Source organism: Trachinotus anak, unplaced genomic scaffold (genome assembly GCF_046630095.1).
Source record: "Trachinotus anak isolate AG129_WGS33_773 ecotype Australia unplaced genomic scaffold, CSIRO_AGI_Tana_v1 ptg000012l, whole genome shotgun sequence".
NCBI lineage: Eukaryota > Metazoa > Chordata > Actinopteri > Carangiformes > Carangidae > Trachinotus > Trachinotus anak.
The window spans coordinates 6,814,332-6,832,806 of record NW_027273863.1 but is presented as its reverse complement, the minus strand read 5'-3'; the positions used below and the strand labels follow the sequence as shown (position 1 = coordinate 6,832,806).

Sequence of the window (18,475 nt, the reverse complement as noted above, 5' to 3'; positions counted from 1 at the left end):
CAGAATATGGATGGATGGAAAGAAAACAAAACATAAATAAATGAATAAATGAATAAATATTCTGGCTGAGCGGCAAAAAGTTATCACTTGTTCAATAATTGACATAACATTGCATCAAATTCATGAAACTGTGGTTTTGGAGAGATGCTAACACACAGGTAAACAGTAGTGGAAAAATAAGCTGCTCGGTGGAGGTCAGAAATAGAGAAGTATTAGCTGTGTTATGAATGATCACGTTCAAAGAGCATGCTAATGGAACGGTGAACTGAACATATCTGTTTGTAACTAATGCCATTTGCCAATTGTCAATTAACATCAGAACTGCTCGGCAGGACCCCTGGATTTCCAGCACCTGGCCTGCGTCCAGTAAGACTTGTGCTGGTAAAAAAGCAGGGATGGTGTCCGATGCTGCGTGGGAAGCACGGTACTGCAGTTGGTGGTACTCAGTGCATGTGTGCCGGGCCCTTCTTGTGGATCTCTTTGACTACTGGGTCCAATTCGCAGGAGCCTCAGAGGTTCACCTCGGCTGGTGCCTAGCAGCTGACTTGGCTGCAATGTGTAACGTCACTGCTAGATGCCACAAATAGTTTAAAGTGGAGCCTTTGACAAACATCATCATGGCCTTATTTGACCACAACTCCAGCTCAGCATCACTAGCTATAAAAACACAGCTGTCTGATAAAGAAATACATTTTGTCAATTGTCTTTCTTCTCCACACTCCATCTACCACCTAGCAACACTTAAGAGAAAGTGTGTTAAATGCTGCATATCTGCCCACTCCTATCATTAAGTCCCTCTTACCAGATTGCCCACTGAGAGCATGGTGTTGAACTCATCAGTCATGGGGTAGTGCTCCAGGGCCATGAAGAGGGTGTTCAGCACAATGCATATAGTGATACCTAGATCCAGGAAAGGATCATTCACCATGAACTTCACCCACTCCTTTATCTTCAGCCACCAGGGGCAGCAGTCCCATATCAGGTACTTCTTGGCAAATGTGTACCAGCGGGGATGGCACTTTTGCCTCGACTCCTCCAGCTCTGCAAAGAGACACCAAGGTGACCTATTCAGCCTCAGACTTTTTGTTAAAATGTGACTTGAAAAGTTCGTTTTTCCTTTCTTTTCAAACACCAGTGGCCATAATCTGAAGCCCGAGCATGTAAAACTCAGAGCTTTATGAAAGCTTTAAACTGTAATGAGTTTAGTGAGTGAGAATTGTGACAGCAACCGTTAAAGAATTGTTCAACATTTTGGAAAATATCTTTATTTACTTTCTTGATTAGAGTTAGATGAGAAGATCAATATCAGTTTCATGTCTGTCATGTTTATACTTTAAACAATTAAAAAAATTATATTTAAAGTAGGGCTGTCAAACGATTCATTTTTTCTTAATTGCGATTATTTGCTGAATTTCCATAGTTAATCGCGATTGATTGCCTGTTTTATCAGGATTAAAATTCTATCATTTTGCATTTCAGAACAGCCTTCTCTTGCTTGACAACATGTAACCGTCAGTCTGTCGAAACTAGAAGCTAGTGTTAGCATGTCTGAAGTGTAATTATGAAGATGTCTGATAACTTATTTTTTCATAGATGAGCTCTGGGTAAGTTATATTTTTATTTTCCAACTCATTCGATCTTCACCAACGACGATTCAGGTATTGGATTTAAATACTTTAGGTCTCCTGACACGCCCCTTTATGCAGACCACAACTGTCCCCCTTTTCCTCCAATAGATAAAATCTTTGTAGGAAGTGTCTGTGGCAGCTTGACAACAAGTAAGGGTGCTTCAAAGGGTCAAAATAGTAGCAGCCAAAGATTCTAGAACATAGCACTGTAGAATCCTTGGTAACAGCAACATTGACGCTGTAAAATAAAGAATCTTTGGTAACACAAGATTAACACGAATTAAAAAACAAACAAAAAAACACAACACATTATAGTCAGGTCTTAATCTCATTGCCATTAACACATTAATGCTGACAGCCCTAAATGTAAATCTTAATTATTAAGCTGTAGAGGTGCTGGTTGGTCTTTATGCTGACAGGCTGCACAACAAAAATATACAAAATTTAAACATTTATGCCAAATATTCACATTAATAGAATATAAATACAGAGAATGTGGAAACCTTGTAATTTCCAAATACGAGCTTTAATGTGGCTCTTTGGACTGATGGTGGTTAGTTAGACAGATCAGTAGCACATTCAATCAACCAATCACCAGCCAGACGTGAATAGGCTGTGAATGGGCGTACCTAACAACTAATTGTTTTTATGTTTCTATGGGTATTGGGCCACTTTAGGGAGCTTTCCTACTGATATGTCATTGCAAATAGTCCATTGGTTGTTTAAGGGGTAAGGAGCCGCATTTTGAGATATTGCTGTGGAGTTAAGTTTGTCAGCCCTCGGGGGTCCTCTAACAGCCTGTGGCCCCAAACAGCTGCCTGCCTGTTCACAAGCTGCGACTCTGTGTGTACTTCCAAAGATACAAATAATTTGTTTAATCATCAAAAGGACTCACCCTCCATGGCATCACTGAGGAAGCTGACAGAGCTCAGTCCTCTTTTCCTGTGCACTGGAGGAGGCTCTGTCACTGTCGGCGAAGGCTGGAGGAGAGGTCTGGGAACTGAGTCCTCCACACTGGTTGACTTCTGGTAAACAGAAAACAGCAAAAAATTAAATACATGGCCTTCTTCTCTCTTTTATTTAGCAAGCTGTTAATTGAGATCAAAATGAAGTTGTTCCAGTATGAGAGTTTTAAAATACTACATACATGTTTTTTATAATGACACACAGGCTTCTATCACTCACCACGTCTTCTCTAACCCTCTCCATGCTGTAACCAAGCATGGAGGTGGGAGTGTGCAAACCCACAGTGGTGACTCCGTTCTGGTCCAGGGAAATGTTGAGTCGTCCATTGACGGTGAGGCTTGGGGTGAAGACTTGGGAGCAGTGACTCCTCACACTGCCCGTCCTCCTCTTCCAGGGTGTTGCTGTTGAACTGGCGCGACTCCTGAAGGCGTCCCCATGAACGCTGTACTCGTCATCCCCGAAGTCAGCCTCCGAGTTGTTGCGTGCCCGGAAGGAGCTGAAGATGCTGATCTGGCTTCCTCTCCTGGTGCTGAGGGGGTGAGATGACAGTGTGGCCAGCAAAGGGTGGACTGGCAGGGGAGACAGAGGAGGCTGCAGAGACACAGAGGATACATTTGGTTCAATGGCCTAGAACATCATAGTCTATCGAGAGTGCAATTGCTGAGTGATATACCATTGGTTCGTCCAGTGGGTCGAACTTCTCCTCAGCAGCTTCCTCTTCTGTTTCCTCTGACAACGTCCTGTGAGATCTTCTTCTTCTGCAGCTGCTACGTCGTATACTTCCTGTCTTCTGACAGAATGGAGACAGCTCTGGGGATAACACTGAGTCTGTCTCCTGGGCTTGTCTCTTTGCTGCCAACTATACACAGAAAATAAATGATGTTACAGGACATTATTTTTTGTTTGTCCTATGTTGAAAGCACACATGACAATTTTTGCAGACTGGCTGCGGTGCACCTACTCTTTGCTCTCGTCGTAGGTGCTCCATAGCCAGCTGAAACTCTCTCTCTTTCTGCCAGGCCTCAGCAATGGTTGCCTGGTTCTGCTCCTCGTAGGCCATGGCCACTACAGCCAGGATCAAGTTGACAAGGTAGAAGGAACCCATGAAGATTACCAGCACAAAGAAAACCATGTAGGTCTTCCCTGCTGAGCGCAGAGTCTGAGGAAGCAGACATGAAGTCAGTAAAAGCAAATTCACATTTTCATAGTTTTGACATGATGTACTATATAGTTACAATGGAAAAGATTTATCTCAATCATTTTATTGCTGAGGTTTGGGTACTTGGGGCAAAAAAGCTACAGACAATGAAAGTAGAACAAATCCTATAAGTTTTACTCTTATTTACCTAAATTCATTATTCAGTCGAAAAATTTAAAAGAAAATACCTGAAATTGCCAATATAGGCATTAATTACATTGTAAAATGTAAAGGCACTGATGAGTGCGGTAAGACTCAGTCAAGACAGTAAAGTTGTGGCTGGAAAACCAAAACAATGAGCTGAAAGATGCTGAAACTCTCTGTAGAGGTCAGGGACACTGCAGAGCCAGCTGATATCAGAGGATCAACCTCTTTTACATTACAGCTAGTAATTAATCCAATGTTAATAAAAATATTTTTATATTGTTTAGTGCAGCTTTAAAGTGAAGTAAAGTAGGCGGTCTAGATGGCATAGTTAAATTAGAGTTGTTTATATCCTGCTAATGTCTTTTGTCTGTATGGACTACATTGTGAAATTATGTTGAGTCACTGTCACCTATGTCTCCCCAATTAACCAGGTAAGTAAAATATTATCATGGCCAGTCTAAAAAAATAAGACCTGGGTTGTAAACAAACTGAAATTTACTTGAAATACAACAATATACCAAATATAAAAATGCAGTATTCTGTACATGTAGAACAATAAAATCTATTAGTGGGATAAAAATATGGATTATTATTCTAAGGAAGAAACAACGCGTCACAGATTATTGGCAGACTGAAAAACATATATTCAGAAATTGCACCTGATGGAACAGTTTTTCCCAGTAGTCCTGTGTCATGAGCCGGAAAAGGGCCAGAAAAGCCCAGCCGAAGGAATCAAAACTGGTGTAGCCATAGTTTGGATTTCTTCCTACTTTTAGGCAGTCAAACCCATCTGGACACTTCCTGTAGTGCACAAACAGTTTAACAGAAGGCAGATGATTATAGGACAGGACTGATAAACAAATGCTGCACACCACTGAAACAAAAGCAGCTGGGACAGATATAGCTGTGGTAGCGTGCAGGATGCTTTACCAGAGTTAAAAACATCTCCAGTATCTACATGTAGCCCTGTGGCCTTTGACTTCACAGGGGAGAGAAGCGGATGAGTCAGTAAGTACATACACTGCTATCATCACCATTATTTCAACTGAAGAGGGCACTTGAAATTCATTCCAGGCAGGAGCACTAAAATGCACTGGAGCAAAAGGGATTACACTGAGCCAGATGGATATCAAATTGCAGTTCAAAAAATTTTTCAGCTCGATGCCTCCATCTCTGATCTTCATTGTCAGCATAGTGGCATTACAGCAAATATTTAAGTCCAGCAGCTGAGAACAAGCTGGACTGCCATGTCAATCTGAGTGCAGAATAATTTCGTAATGGCTGGGAAACAGCTGGGCGGGAGAGCGCTGCTGTGAGAACAGCTGTAGATCTCACCAACGGGCCAGCTAAGCAGGAATGCTCACTAATATCCAGCAGTGAGGACAGAGGAGGCTGCGTGAGGCCAGCGACATCTTCCTGTCAGGCTGATCCTTCCCTCTGCAGTACTGCTCAATCTGCCATCAATCTGGTCTCCTCTTTAAATTCACATGGCAAACACATACAAACCTGAAGATACTGCAAGTGTTGTCTTGAAGGACTGCACAGTGGTTTCACATATTTTACCCCACTGACTATAACTTGTTGTTTAGTGAACGCATCACTTTCAAAGGACACCATATGGTTTGTAGACTGATGTGCTACCTTCCAAGAAGCTTTTTTCGAAGGACTTTTCTTCTTGTTGTATTCAAGGGAACGCTGTCAACCCCTTATAATGTTAAAAGAATTATTAAATTCACATGATTTCTCAACACAGCTTGAGTTTGATACACTTTTTCTTTTACAGATTAGTTCACTGTTCATGTCTCGGCATGGTTTTTACATTACTGCATTTTTAGAGATGAAATAATGAGTTGATTAATTGATCAACTGACTACTAATCTGCATACATTATTACTTATTTATCAATCTAAGTCATTTTATCTGTAAAAATACCAAACATTCCTTAATTAATGATCCTTAGTTGTGATGATTTGTTTCTCTTCTTATTCTGTGTTTTAATGAACAGGCTTCAGGACCCTGCATTGGCATTTTATAGACACATGTTAAATGAGTCATGTGCTTTTTGATCAATAATTTTAAAATATTAGATGCAGCCCCGTATATATATTCAATACTACAACCTAGTAGAAATCATCACAACCTTAGTTGTGATGATTTGTTTCTCTTCTTATTCTGTGTTTTAATGAACAGGCTTCAGGACCCTGCATTGGCATTTTATAGACACATGTTAAATGAGTCATGTGCTTTTTGATCAATAATTTTAAAATATTAGATGCAGCCCCGTATATATATTCAATACTACAACCTAGTAGAAATAATGGAAGGCATGAAATTAGTCTACATTACAATAAAAACTGATTTATTAAGTCAAAACATGAGCTGATGCATTTAAAACCTCCTTTAAATAACTTTCTGAACTAAAAAGTCATCATGATTCCTAGTTTAACCATTATTCAACCATTTATTCACAATATCATGTTTCAGTTCATTTTCTCAAGAACTTTTAAATGTAAGTCAATTTACCCTAGACTGCGTAAACATTGCAATGCCCACAAAAAACACTCCTACATCTAATGTTGTCATTGCTAGTCCAATTACCACACTATTCGCCCTTGCTGTCACTTAAACCTCTATATGACACTTCTCTTGCAATTAGCTGCTGCTGTAAAAACAAAGCACCTGTTAGGTTAATGTCCCACAGGTTTCTATAGTAACTGCCCTGGGGACTGAGTGAGCTCTCCTCAAGGAGAGCTGCTGCGACACATATGCTCACTGTGGGATGTGATCTGCCTCCACACTGACAAAATCCACAGCCAGCATGAAGCTGTGACGGCTGGTAGAAGGAAGGCCAGACGTCATACTAGTGTTTTCATTTTTCTATGTGCATCCTATAGTGGATTGCTGTGCACTCATTAGTAATACACAACAGTTAGTAATACAGTACAATGTATTATTCATGCACTCTCTTACTTACTCACTGCAAATAAGGAATCCACACTCACTGCACACTATCAGAAACACCATAATAATACTGACCAGGGGCTACTACTGAAATTTACTTTTTACAAAAATACACACTGAACAAGTCAGGCAGGTCCAACTGATTTCATACTAAAATTGAAATCAGTGGCTTCCAGGCAAAGAAAAATACATTCAAAAACCCAAAACTGACAGTAAAAATGAAAAGTAAATGATTTGTAGTTTAAGATAAAAATGGTTAAATAATATGGTCCTTGACACTCTCATAGAAATGTGCAGGTCTGTGACAACCCTCTCTGCCCTGTGTACCTGTTGCTTGGTTTGTGTGGCTGCTTACTTTGCAGGTACAGGAGGTGGGAGTGGCAAAGGGTGGTCAGCACCATCACCAAAGCAACACAGTCTGTGGAGAGTGAGAGCTCTATGAAAGCTCTTTGCTAACATGTTTGCATTTTTTATGAATAGTGTCCCATCCATTTCCTGCAGTTTGTGTAACAGCAGAGGAACATCTGTCAATCTCAACAAAGTGCTTTCCTTCTATTCTGGGCAGGACAGTGGGTTTCCATGTCCACATCAGTCCAGTCAAGGGCAAAAGTTGAAGCTGTCTATACAATCAGGCATAATCCTTGATGCACAGTGGCTTTAAGATATGAGGGGATAAGCATTTGCCTGAACTCTACAGTAGCCATGATGAGAACAGCCAAGACCTTTGAGCAAATCATTTATCACTAACTTGTTAACCATCAAGGCTGAAAATATCATTTGAATATGTGTGTGTACATGTGTGCCCACTGGTGTCTGGGGTGTGTATGTGTGTGACTTTGTGTCAGTGTGTGTCATCATAACGTATCCAAAGCTTTAATTTGGAAATCTACTCAGGGATTACTTGTTGGAATACACTCAAAAGATTAAGCATCCTCTATGTTTTACGTCCTCCATCCTGACCTGCTTAATATCTTGCCCGTCTCCACAGCCAGCCTCAGAAAGTTCCATCTAAAATGTCACAGAAGTTAAAAGGCTGTCCCATTTTGCCAACCAAAACATAAGCTAGGCTATGGTTACTTTGACCTATAACCTGGCAACCATGTCATAAAACTGTGTCACTCTGTCCTTGACCTGACTTCAATCTAACTGCAAAGAAAAAAACATGCAGTGAATGGGATACATACCATTATGTAGACACAACAGAACAATGTTTAATTCAAAGGAATACATAAGGACTAATCCTTGTTCTCTTGTTATCCAAAGAGCCATTAACACAGCCATTAGACGCAGAAAAAAAAAACATTAACATGTGAATGTCACTGAATGTGCTGTTGGAGCTCCACAAAAGGCAGAATCACAAACAACAACAAGCAACACATCTAAAATAGTCCAATTGCAGTGGCTTGTAGGTAAACTCTGGGGCAGCTGGATAGGTCACATTGGTACTAGTCTGATCTTACTGACCCACTATTTAAGGGAGTTTAATGACGTCATTTCCCCCCGACTGCCCTCAAATGTATCCTTTTTTCACTCTGACTTGAACACAAATTACTGAATCAGATTTTACTTCTTGGGAGATTAAGTTCCTGTGTTTGTGAGATTAAAAACTAAAGGGTTGGCTGCAATCTGATGCCAATAACCACCTCCACTGTGTCTACACTTTTTCTGTTAATTCATTAAAATATGGTAATACTAACAGTATTATCTTAATCCCATGTTTAAAAAAAAGTCTCATACAGACTTATTCTCATACAAAAGGTTCAAGAAGGACCTCTAGGTTTCTACCACCCAAATTAAAGAAAATCCTGTTATGAAAAGGTTTATACTAGATTTGTACAGGAAAAAATATATTTTGTTCTTTCTGTTGTTTGACTCGCTAGGGCTGTGGTAGCTTTTTTTTTGTTTTATGTTTCGACAGACTTTTTTTTTTGCACTTTAATCTTCTCTGTTTCTTTATTATAAATATTAACATTTTAATATGAGATACATATGCTAACATGTCAGTTATGACAGTTAATGCTAAATATCTTAGTTAAGCTTTTAAGTAGCTAACATTAATGCTAACACTGATCATCAAGAGAAAATTAAAAATCATTAACATAAAGAAACCACTCCATGATTATGCATATTCCCAGTTTTTTCTGTGATCCTATGGAAAGATGGTCTCTGGTTTTTGTTTTGTGTTTTAGTTTTGCTAATGTTAATGCTCGCTAACGTTGGCTATATCTGTAAACTATGTTATCTCTTATTTTACTAATGTTATCTGTAACATTACTGACTGTTATTAAAATAAAATAAGATGTATTCAACTAATGCTGCTTAAAAACCTACAACTTATGAAACAATGTAAATAAAACTTGAATTCATGACAGACTAACAGTGGATCTCCTGATTTGATGAAGTTGAAACAAATTAATATTTTGACTTTTTGCTTGAAAAACTACCTCGACAATAAATCAATTTTGAAAATACCGTTGTTTAGCATGTTTAATGCAATGTATGCTGGCATTTAATCCATGTATTAGTATAAATTTGCATCAGTGAGTCATTGTTCATAGTGATTTGGATTAATAGAATCTTTTCATCTTTTTTTTAAAACAGATAAAGTAATAAGTTATAAAGCTATTGTTAACTGATCAACTGTGCAACTTTTTGTGCTTTTAAAGAACCCCAAGTTATAATGAATTATTTCAGGGTGCCATTTATCTGCTATGATATAGAACATAAACAATATAGAACCATTTTTTAAGAGTGTAAAAAACTCAATATCATCATAATTTTACGTTATTTGCTATCAGCCATTATCTTGTATCATTAACAAGAGCACCTAATGGAAGCCATTTGTTGAAGCTGCAGGATTTCAGATTCACACAGATGGGTATTTAGTTCACTGTAACCCTTGAACTGGGCCTGGCATGGGCAGAGTCATCCTGTTGTGTTTGTTTCAAAAGCATTTGGATTTATAGGATTATTCAGTGCGTAGGCTGAGTAGCAATATTTGGATGGTTTCGCACTGTGCCTTTGATTGGGAACAAAATCTGTCACTTTACAGATAAAATAAATCAATGTATGTCTTCATTTACAAACATCTCCTCTGAGAAAGCTACAGATACTTTATATTAAACTTTCTTTTCTTAAAATTATGTCATAAAAAAGGTTTTAAGCAATTAAACCAAGAGTTTCTGGTGCATCACAAAGATGAAAACAACTACAGACTTGAAGACATCACTACACTTTCTCCTCTCAACAATAACGGAGTATCAATCTGAAGTGATCCGGTTCACTCCGGTTAACCTAATCATGTCATAGAGCTTTTGAGATGATGAAATCTCCAAAGACCCCCCTCTCTCCAGCTGGCAACTCCATGTTTCTCAGTAAAGGGTTCCACTGGAGCCGGGGTGATTATCCACACCACATGTTGTCTTGTGTACAGCCTCTCACATGCTATACCCCTCCCTCTGACGGGATCATTCCTCTATACATTAAGTCACGGATTGAAAATATGAAGCCTTAAGTACATCATCTACTGTTGTATCTGTTTTCTCTTGTTCTGCAAAAACTATTTGTACCAAGCCTCATGCTCAAGCTACAATATCCAATTATACACATGACATGCATGGGATCAAAAGCCATTAGATGCTTAACATTTTGATGTTATGTAATAGCCTGCAGATGATTAATAACAAGCGGTAAGCAGGACACTCACTTACCCTGCATCATTTCCATATCCACATATTAAGGCATCCTTTGCTCCTTCAACTTTGTAAAAGTTGTCTAAGAAAAAGGGAACAGGAGATTAAAGATGTATTTTCTTAACTGGACTACACAGTATTCAGTACATTGTACATGTGTGAAATATAAGTATATTTTGTTTTTGGCTGACCTTCACTGCTGAGGAAGTCTGCCCTGGAGCTCCAGGTTCTGTTGTTACAGATGAAGGATGCATTGGGGCTGTAGGAGGAGTTGATACAGTGTGCCAGGCTGCGGACACACTTCTGTCGCAAGAGCCCCATGAAAAGCTGCAGGCCAATGAGGGCGAACACGCTGAGACAGAAGACAGTCAGGATCATCACATCTGCCAGCTTCTTCACAGACTGGATCAGGGCTCCGACGATGGTCTTCAGACCTTGATGGAGGAGATTAGACAATATTTTAAATGTTTGGTTTTGCAGTGACGTTTCAGGCATGATTGGAAATGAGAGACGAGGCATAGAAACATGGCCAGGAGGTTTGATCTGATAGGCCTCTTACCTGGGATAACTGAGATGGTTTTCAGGGCTCGTAGTACTCTGAAGGTTCTTAATGCAGAGACGTTTCCAAGATCTACGAACTCTGTCAAATATCTGTAATTTTTAATGAAGAGTAAGGGGATTAAAAAAAGAAGGTCTTCTGTATGATCACCAGGATTAAGAACGTCTCATTAGGCTACTTAACAGTATCCATATTATCTTCATAAATACAAATCAAATAACATTATGGATTTCTACTAAAAATCTTTTTGTAGACTTTACAGACTCACTTATTATATGAATGAAAAATGTATAATTCTCATTAAATGTGTCCTTTAGTTAAACCTACATTAACAGATTTTTTTTATGTTGTTTTTTTTTTTGGGCCACTTTGGCCACATAAAGAATGTGAACACAACACTGACATAAGTTTATATTATATAATAAGTTATAATATAATATAATAACTATATATTATATTATATTATATTATATTATATTATATTATATTATATTATATTATATTATATTATATTATATTATATTATATTATATTATATTATATTATATTATATTATATTATATTATATTATTAATTTGCAGTTGTGTTTCTGTCCATCTGGCAAATGCTCCTGGCAAAGTCCCATATCCCACTCTCCTTTTAGCTCTGTTTTTGGCCTCTGCTAACTTCTAATTTCAACCTAGGTCTTCTTCTAACTCAGGGAAATATCTTGTTCTTTAGCTGCTAAATGCTCCACTTTGTTCACCAGCTATTCACTAACTTTGTCTGTCTTCAGTTTCATGCAAAGGGGATCATGTACGGGGATTTTTAAAGCTCTTTTGCTAAAAAAACAGATGCCTGCTGCTGCCAGAAACAATACTCTGAGAGTGGTAAGTGGCCTGTAAGTCGGGCTGCAACCTTCTATGTGAAGAAATAAAGGTTATAATTCTCTGTAGGTTCATCACTACAAGTGACTCTTTACACAAGCAGTCATTTGATCCATCGTTAAGATAAAATTATTGATTACATTCTACTTAATAGCATGTGTTTGGTACCTGTGAGAAGAAATGACGGATGAATTAGCTGACTGGTCCATAATTAATCAAATGAATCGCTGGAGGTAATGACAGCTTTCAGAGAGAGTACACCCAGTACAAGTGATTTTGTCTCGCTGTTTCCAAACAAAGCAAATGTCCTATCAGGATGATTGGTCTCAGACAATGCAGCAGCATTGAGAGGTCACCTGTCTAATCTGCTACCTGCATCATGGGTAGTGAGTCATGGCACACATATCTCTGACCTTCACAATAGGCTTATCGTTCATGGTGTTTCAAATCAGGATGACTGACTGACTACGGTCACTTTGACATTACTAAAAAATACACAAAGAAGGGAGAGGTTTTGGCTCTGCACATTATTGAAACTGTCTCAGAAGACAGAACCTGAACACACAACTAAAGTGGACTCTTTTAATTAGATATTTGGTTGTTTCTAGGTACACATCTGGACAATGTAGCCACAGCTAATGGAAAATGAATGTCAGGGGAGACTGATAATCTGCATGATGATATTGTTACTTACGCCATGACAATGACGGTGAAGTCCAGCCAGTTCCATGGGTCTCTCAGGAAGGTAAACGGCAATAAACAGAATCCTCTTGCTAATATCTTTATCGCTGACTCAAAAGTGTAAATGGCAGTGAAAGTATACCTAGAAAATACAAGGCAGTGTCAGCACTGAGTACAATCATGCATAAGAAAAGATTTGAGCTTCAAAATAAATCACAACAGTAACAGTGAAGACTGAAATCTAATTTGACCATGAATGCCATGAAAAATTAATAATGTGCAAACAGTCTTAGCCAAAAAAAAAAAAAATCATTAAATACCACCAATAATTTGTAGTAACATAATTACTGAGGATTGATGTAACTGACTGATTGTGCACAGGACATAAATGATCATGTTTAAACAGTTTAAAAATAACATAATGAGCATACACACAGGTAATAAATGAATACATTCAAGTTTTCACAGAACTAAAAAAACAAGATATGAGGAAGACTTTCCAGTGGTTCATTCATATACCAAAAAGAAATATGAAGTATTGCTTGTTCACAGTCTTCCTCTTTCGGTCTGCCACAGTCCAAGTGAACATATGAAGCAACCGGCAGTAGCCAGTTAGCTTAGCTTAGCATAGAGACTGTAAACAGCTAGCCTTGCTGTGTCCATACTACAAAGGTAACAACATTTGCATACTAACACCTCTAAAGCTTACTAATTAACATCTTATCTTGTTTATTTAATCTGTACAAAGGGTAAAAAAGATCATTTGAGGTTTCATGGGGGGTTAGGTGCTGGAGTAGTTCAAAGCCCAGAGCAGTAACTTCCTGAAGTATCTGCTGGTTGCTTAGCAACCTCACCATAACGACAAGAATTTGGATATTGTCACCTGGCTGCTTGTATTTTCTTTTCCAAACCAGTTTAGATTAAAACACACAAACTTTCTTATTGGCTAGGGTTAGAAATAGGGCTTTCTTTGGTCACTCTGTCAAGGCTTTTGTCGTCCCCCAGTCTTTAAGCTAAGCTATGTCACCTGGATACTGGCCGTGGCTTCATATTTAAAGTACAGAAGTGAGAGTGATATCTATCTTCCCATCTCACAGTAATAAAGCCAACTGTCTCTCTTCTCACATTTATTATAGGTAAATTTATAAAGTTTCAAAAAGTAAATGAACAAATTAAAAGTTTTTGTCAATGCAGATAGCATGCTGCATGCTAAAAATGCCTCTGACCCATTGATAATAATAAGCCACATCTTTCACATCATGCATAGGACAATGTTTCTGAAGATTTTTAAGTGGTTCTTTTCATTCCACACCACTTGCTTTTAAATATTACATGCATTATATTACTTACATGTGAACTGATTCTTCAGTCATCACTGATAAAGCAACAAACCCCAGCAAATCCCCACATTAGAAAACATTAACCACAGTTTCTGTCCCAGACACAGTATTTAGGAAGAGACAACAGCTTACTGTACAGTATGTACTTACTCCAGGTACTTGGTCCATGGCGCCGGATCAGACATGGCCATGAAGAAACAGTTGGTGAGTATAGTGAACATTATGAACAGGCTAAACAATGTGGAGAAGAAGTTAAGGAAACTGTGAAACTGTAATTTACAGTCAGTTATTGGCTTATACTGACACAGACACAGTAACACACTCAAAATGTTTCTCATAATCCTATGAAACATATCCATTAGGATAAACCATCATTGTGTGTGCCAACGGCATTACAACTCCAGTAAATGCAGATTATAGAAAATGCAAGTAAATTCCATTTCACATTAAATCAGTGGAGTGATATCATTCTCTCTTATGGATGACTGAAACCATAACAAAGGATCTGTCAAATGCTAAATTTGAAAGATGAAATAATTTGAATTTTCTGGATAAAACAATTAGAAAGTCATTGGAATAACCATCCAAAAGTTTCCTTCAAAAACCTTAATTACATAATCTAAATTTTATTGCAAAATAAACACATAGCGTTGGTATTAGGACTTCTTCAGTCTGATCTTCACAGCATTATCGTAAGTTACAGTTATTATGTGATGTTTCAATTTTAGAAAATCAGTAACAGTTAACAGATGCACTTAATAGATAATTTGATTAACAGAGGCTTTGTAATCTATAACATAGCAGAGATCCAGAGGAAAGATTCCCCCCTGCATGCAAAGTACGAATCAGCTGTCTGAGAACTAATAGGCAGCCGTCACATGATGTCAAATCTCCTTGCTCTTATTTCATTTCAGAGATTAAAAGAGGGATATGAGGGGATTTGTTTTGCGATGCCAGAGAGGACCATTACAAAGCTGTTTCAAAAATGGGACAATGGAAAAATCCAATAGAAACCTACGGGGGGAAATCGGTAAATATTAGAAATTAGCTTATCAGCCAGTATGAGGTGCAAGAAGCAGTTTCTAGACCTTTTATGACATAAAATTAGTATTTTGGTGAAAATGTTAGACAGGGATTCGTTCTCAGACGGCTGCCTGATCATTACTATGAAATATCCTCTTTTTTTTTTTTTTTGTATCTCCATCATCTCCATCCATCATCAACAAGGCTAGAGAGCCCCACTGTTGCTGATCCCCCTGATCCTCAATTGCACCAATCACCAGAAAAAATTCCTCGTATGTGAAAACATACTTGGCAATAAAACTGATTCTGATTCTGATTCTGATTCTGATTCTGATCTATATTTCAGTCATTTTCTTCCAAGAGAATGTTCCTAATTTTGTTAATACTGACGAGAAAACAAACCAACTAAAGTAACATATTTCATCCTCCAAGAAATAACCAACCATGATTATCTTATATGGCTGTAGCTGGAATAGACACAGGCACTCCAAAAGGATATGAATGGACTAAAATCTTTATGGCGATTGTTCTGATGAAGTGAAATGGACTAAATATGTAAAGTGCAGATGTGGCACTGAATCTGAAGATGGCCTTCCCTTTGTTAAGTACTATAAAAGTCTGCAAAAGAAAGAGAAAAGACAGACATCAGTGATGAGAAAAATCATATCTTTCAAATATTGGTGTTCACAATCTGTAAATAAAACTAATTATAACAAGCCATCTGATTGTAAATACATTTCCAAAACCAATTTACCCATCATGCACGGGCACAATTTTTGTTTTTACTGCAGAGAAACTTGACAGCAGCTCTGAGCAGCAGTTCAGCCATTTTCTTCACCCAGCAGGGATATTATAGCTGCTGTGTTGAGTCTACCACTGTGTCTACCATCTGTGTCAACTTCCACCATCAGCACTTCTGCCTCAAGAAAGCAGCGAATGCCCGTACACGCAGCGAGTGAGGCCAGTTGACATAATGGAAGCAACTCTAAAGCAGGCTGAACCTTTCCCCAACAGATGTGGCATTTATTTAAATATTTTTCGTCTTTGGATAATCCTCCCATCCAGCAGCGCATCACATGCCAAAACAAAGAGACCCTGAGAATGACTGCCACGTCCTTTTTCATCTCTCCATAAGCGGCCCATTAATGGGTAGCAGCCTGATCTACCGACTCTGCAAATCAAAACTTGCTAATCCTATTTCTGCCTCCACAAGAGATCTAAAGAGAGGCAGCCACTGCTTCACCTCAGCTGCTCTAAAACACCAATTCGTGAATTCAATGAAAACATCAGCTGATTTGGAGGATCACTACCATATCATGCTCACATGCTCAGATGAGAGTTGTATTGTTCCTTTGATATGCAGCTAGTGCAGCAGTAAAATAGTAGTCATGGGTAAATCAAATCTGAGGTAAGCTTAGGACAATACAGTGCAGTGCTAGGAACAAGAGCATCACTGATACCAGTCCAGTAACCGGCAATTTATCCTCAGTTTCCAGTTTGAAACAACAACCATTTTCTGAGCTGATATAATTGTTAGTGAATTCTTAAAGGACACATCACCAACTGGTACATTTTAGTTATCACACAATGAGTAAAATAACTTTTCTTTAACTAGAGGATGTTGTGTATTCACAGGAACTGTTATGTAACTGTAAACAAAAACTATAATAATAATAATAATAATAATAATAATAATATTTAATCACATGCAATACTAATTTTAAAAATGTCAAAATGAAGTCAGTAATTTCACAGCTAATTGCTACATTACTTTGTTTTTGATTAATTACACTAAAGACACAAAGATACATTTAATTCACAGACAATTTAGGTGCAAACTGAGGCCAAACATACAGATGAATTTAAATAATAGTGCTCAATAGATCAGTGAGACTGTCATAGTTATCATCTGTAATATCTGAAACAGTAAATCTACAGCAAAAAGTATTAAGACCAAAACTAACAATGAATTGATCCTACTGACAAGTATTGCACATGTAGTTCAGTGCCCCGAGACACAAACATTAATGATACATGAATGATACATTAATGATACATGACACTGTATGATATGTTTCCTCATTACCATGAATATGGGAACTGTAGTTTATCATTTAGTCAATCCTACGTGTTACGCTGCTGCAAATACTCTTCAAAGGACCAAATGTGTATTAATCCACAGCTGAAAATAGTCCCAAACAAATACATGATTTACTTCTGCTAAAAACTACAGCTTCCAGCTGTTTTAATAAATTACTGTACAAACTGTATATTTGTCACCCACCCAAAGATTTGAAAAACTTCAGCCTGATTGCCACAGACAGGGTAAGCAAGTCAGAAAGTATTGACAGACAGACTAACACATACCCCGAGTTTAGGATGATGAATGTTTAATTTTATCACCTCTAGAGCACTGTGAGTCTGAACTGACTGAGAACTATATTTTCTCAGTGTGTCCAGCTCTTTTACCCTCACTGCTTTTGAAATGTAAAGTAAATATATTAAAAAGAAGGACGAGTGGTCTTAAACTTTTGCTCTAAAAAAGACATGATACCTCAGACATCAGCTGTTTTATTTTATTGTGCACGGACTTGAGCCTTGAGATGTTGTTTAGAGATTGCATATACACATGCATTTGTAGCCAATACTCGACCACATACAGAGACAGAAACACTCACCCTCTTGTTCTTGTAGTAAAACGGATCAATGTCTTCCAGTGGCGCCCCGATAAGTTCTGGAGGGATGTCACCAAAGATGCGCGGCAGCTGCTTGCCTGCCTCCAGGTCGATCCTGGGTTTGAGTGGCTCTGCGTTCCTGTGAGCCTCATGACAACCCTTGGCCTTCTTGGCCTGCTCCTCTGCAATCCGCTGCTCCATGGCAGCCAAGGATTCGCGAGTGAACCGCCGCAAGCCATCAGGACCCGTTGGTAACAGCATGGCTGCCATCTTTTCATCCTGATTCTTCTGTACTAGAATTTACTTTCAGCTGCGTAAGAAGAGACAAAGGAAAAGCAGAGATGGAGGAGGTGAGAAAACAGTAGACGGAGGACAACAACTTAGCTGCTTGGATGTCTTTTTGTATCAGCAGTTACCACAACAGATACTTTTTTCAAATGCCTTAAAGTTGCTCTAATCAATATTTTTAGAATTAATCAAATTACCATGATGTGGAAAACCTTGTAGCTGAAAACCCTCAGCAAATTTTCATCAAACCCTGCATTTCTCCAAGCTTTACAGAGCATTTTAGCATCTTTCGGCTCATTGTTTGGTTTTGCTTCACTGTTCATAGTTCACTTTGAGTGTCCCTGCTCTCATTAGCAGAGTTTCCAGCAGCAGCAGGCAGCTATTTTCTTTCAAAAAGCTTGATGAACCCACTATACACAACCTCCCCAGCACCAAACAGCTAACAGCCGAA

General features: G+C 38.3%; 1 protein-coding gene across 2 annotated transcripts in view; it reads right to left on the bottom strand.

Moving 5' to 3' along the window:
- The window catches only part of LOC139629401 (sodium channel protein type 2 subunit alpha-like), a 36,580-nt gene extending 18,516 nt beyond the window's left edge, over positions 1-18,064 (bottom strand). The window contains exons 1-13 of one of the 2 annotated variants that reach the window (XM_071492002.1): positions 17,740-18,064; positions 15,561-15,679; positions 14,189-14,278; positions 12,712-12,840; positions 11,152-11,243; positions 10,784-11,026; positions 10,611-10,674; positions 4,599-4,740; positions 3,556-3,753; positions 3,268-3,453; positions 2,814-3,185; positions 2,524-2,653; positions 803-1,041 (exon numbers count right to left, since the gene is read on the bottom strand). In XM_071492002.1, the coding sequence (XP_071348103.1) occupies positions 803-1,041; positions 2,524-2,653; positions 2,814-3,185; positions 3,268-3,453; positions 3,556-3,753; positions 4,599-4,740; positions 10,611-10,674; positions 10,784-11,026; positions 11,152-11,243; positions 12,712-12,840; positions 14,189-14,278; positions 15,561-15,679; positions 17,740-18,006 (2,271 nt within the window). In that variant the 5' untranslated portion in view covers positions 18,007-18,064. Of the gene's footprint in view, positions 1-802; positions 1,042-2,523; positions 2,654-2,813; positions 3,186-3,267; positions 3,454-3,555; positions 3,754-4,598; positions 4,741-10,610; positions 10,675-10,783; positions 11,027-11,151; positions 11,244-12,711; positions 12,841-14,188; positions 14,436-15,560; positions 15,680-17,739 lie in introns of those variants that run through there. The other variant, XM_071492001.1, reaches the window with a different exon arrangement.
- Between the last annotated feature and the right edge of the window lie 411 nt (positions 18,065-18,475).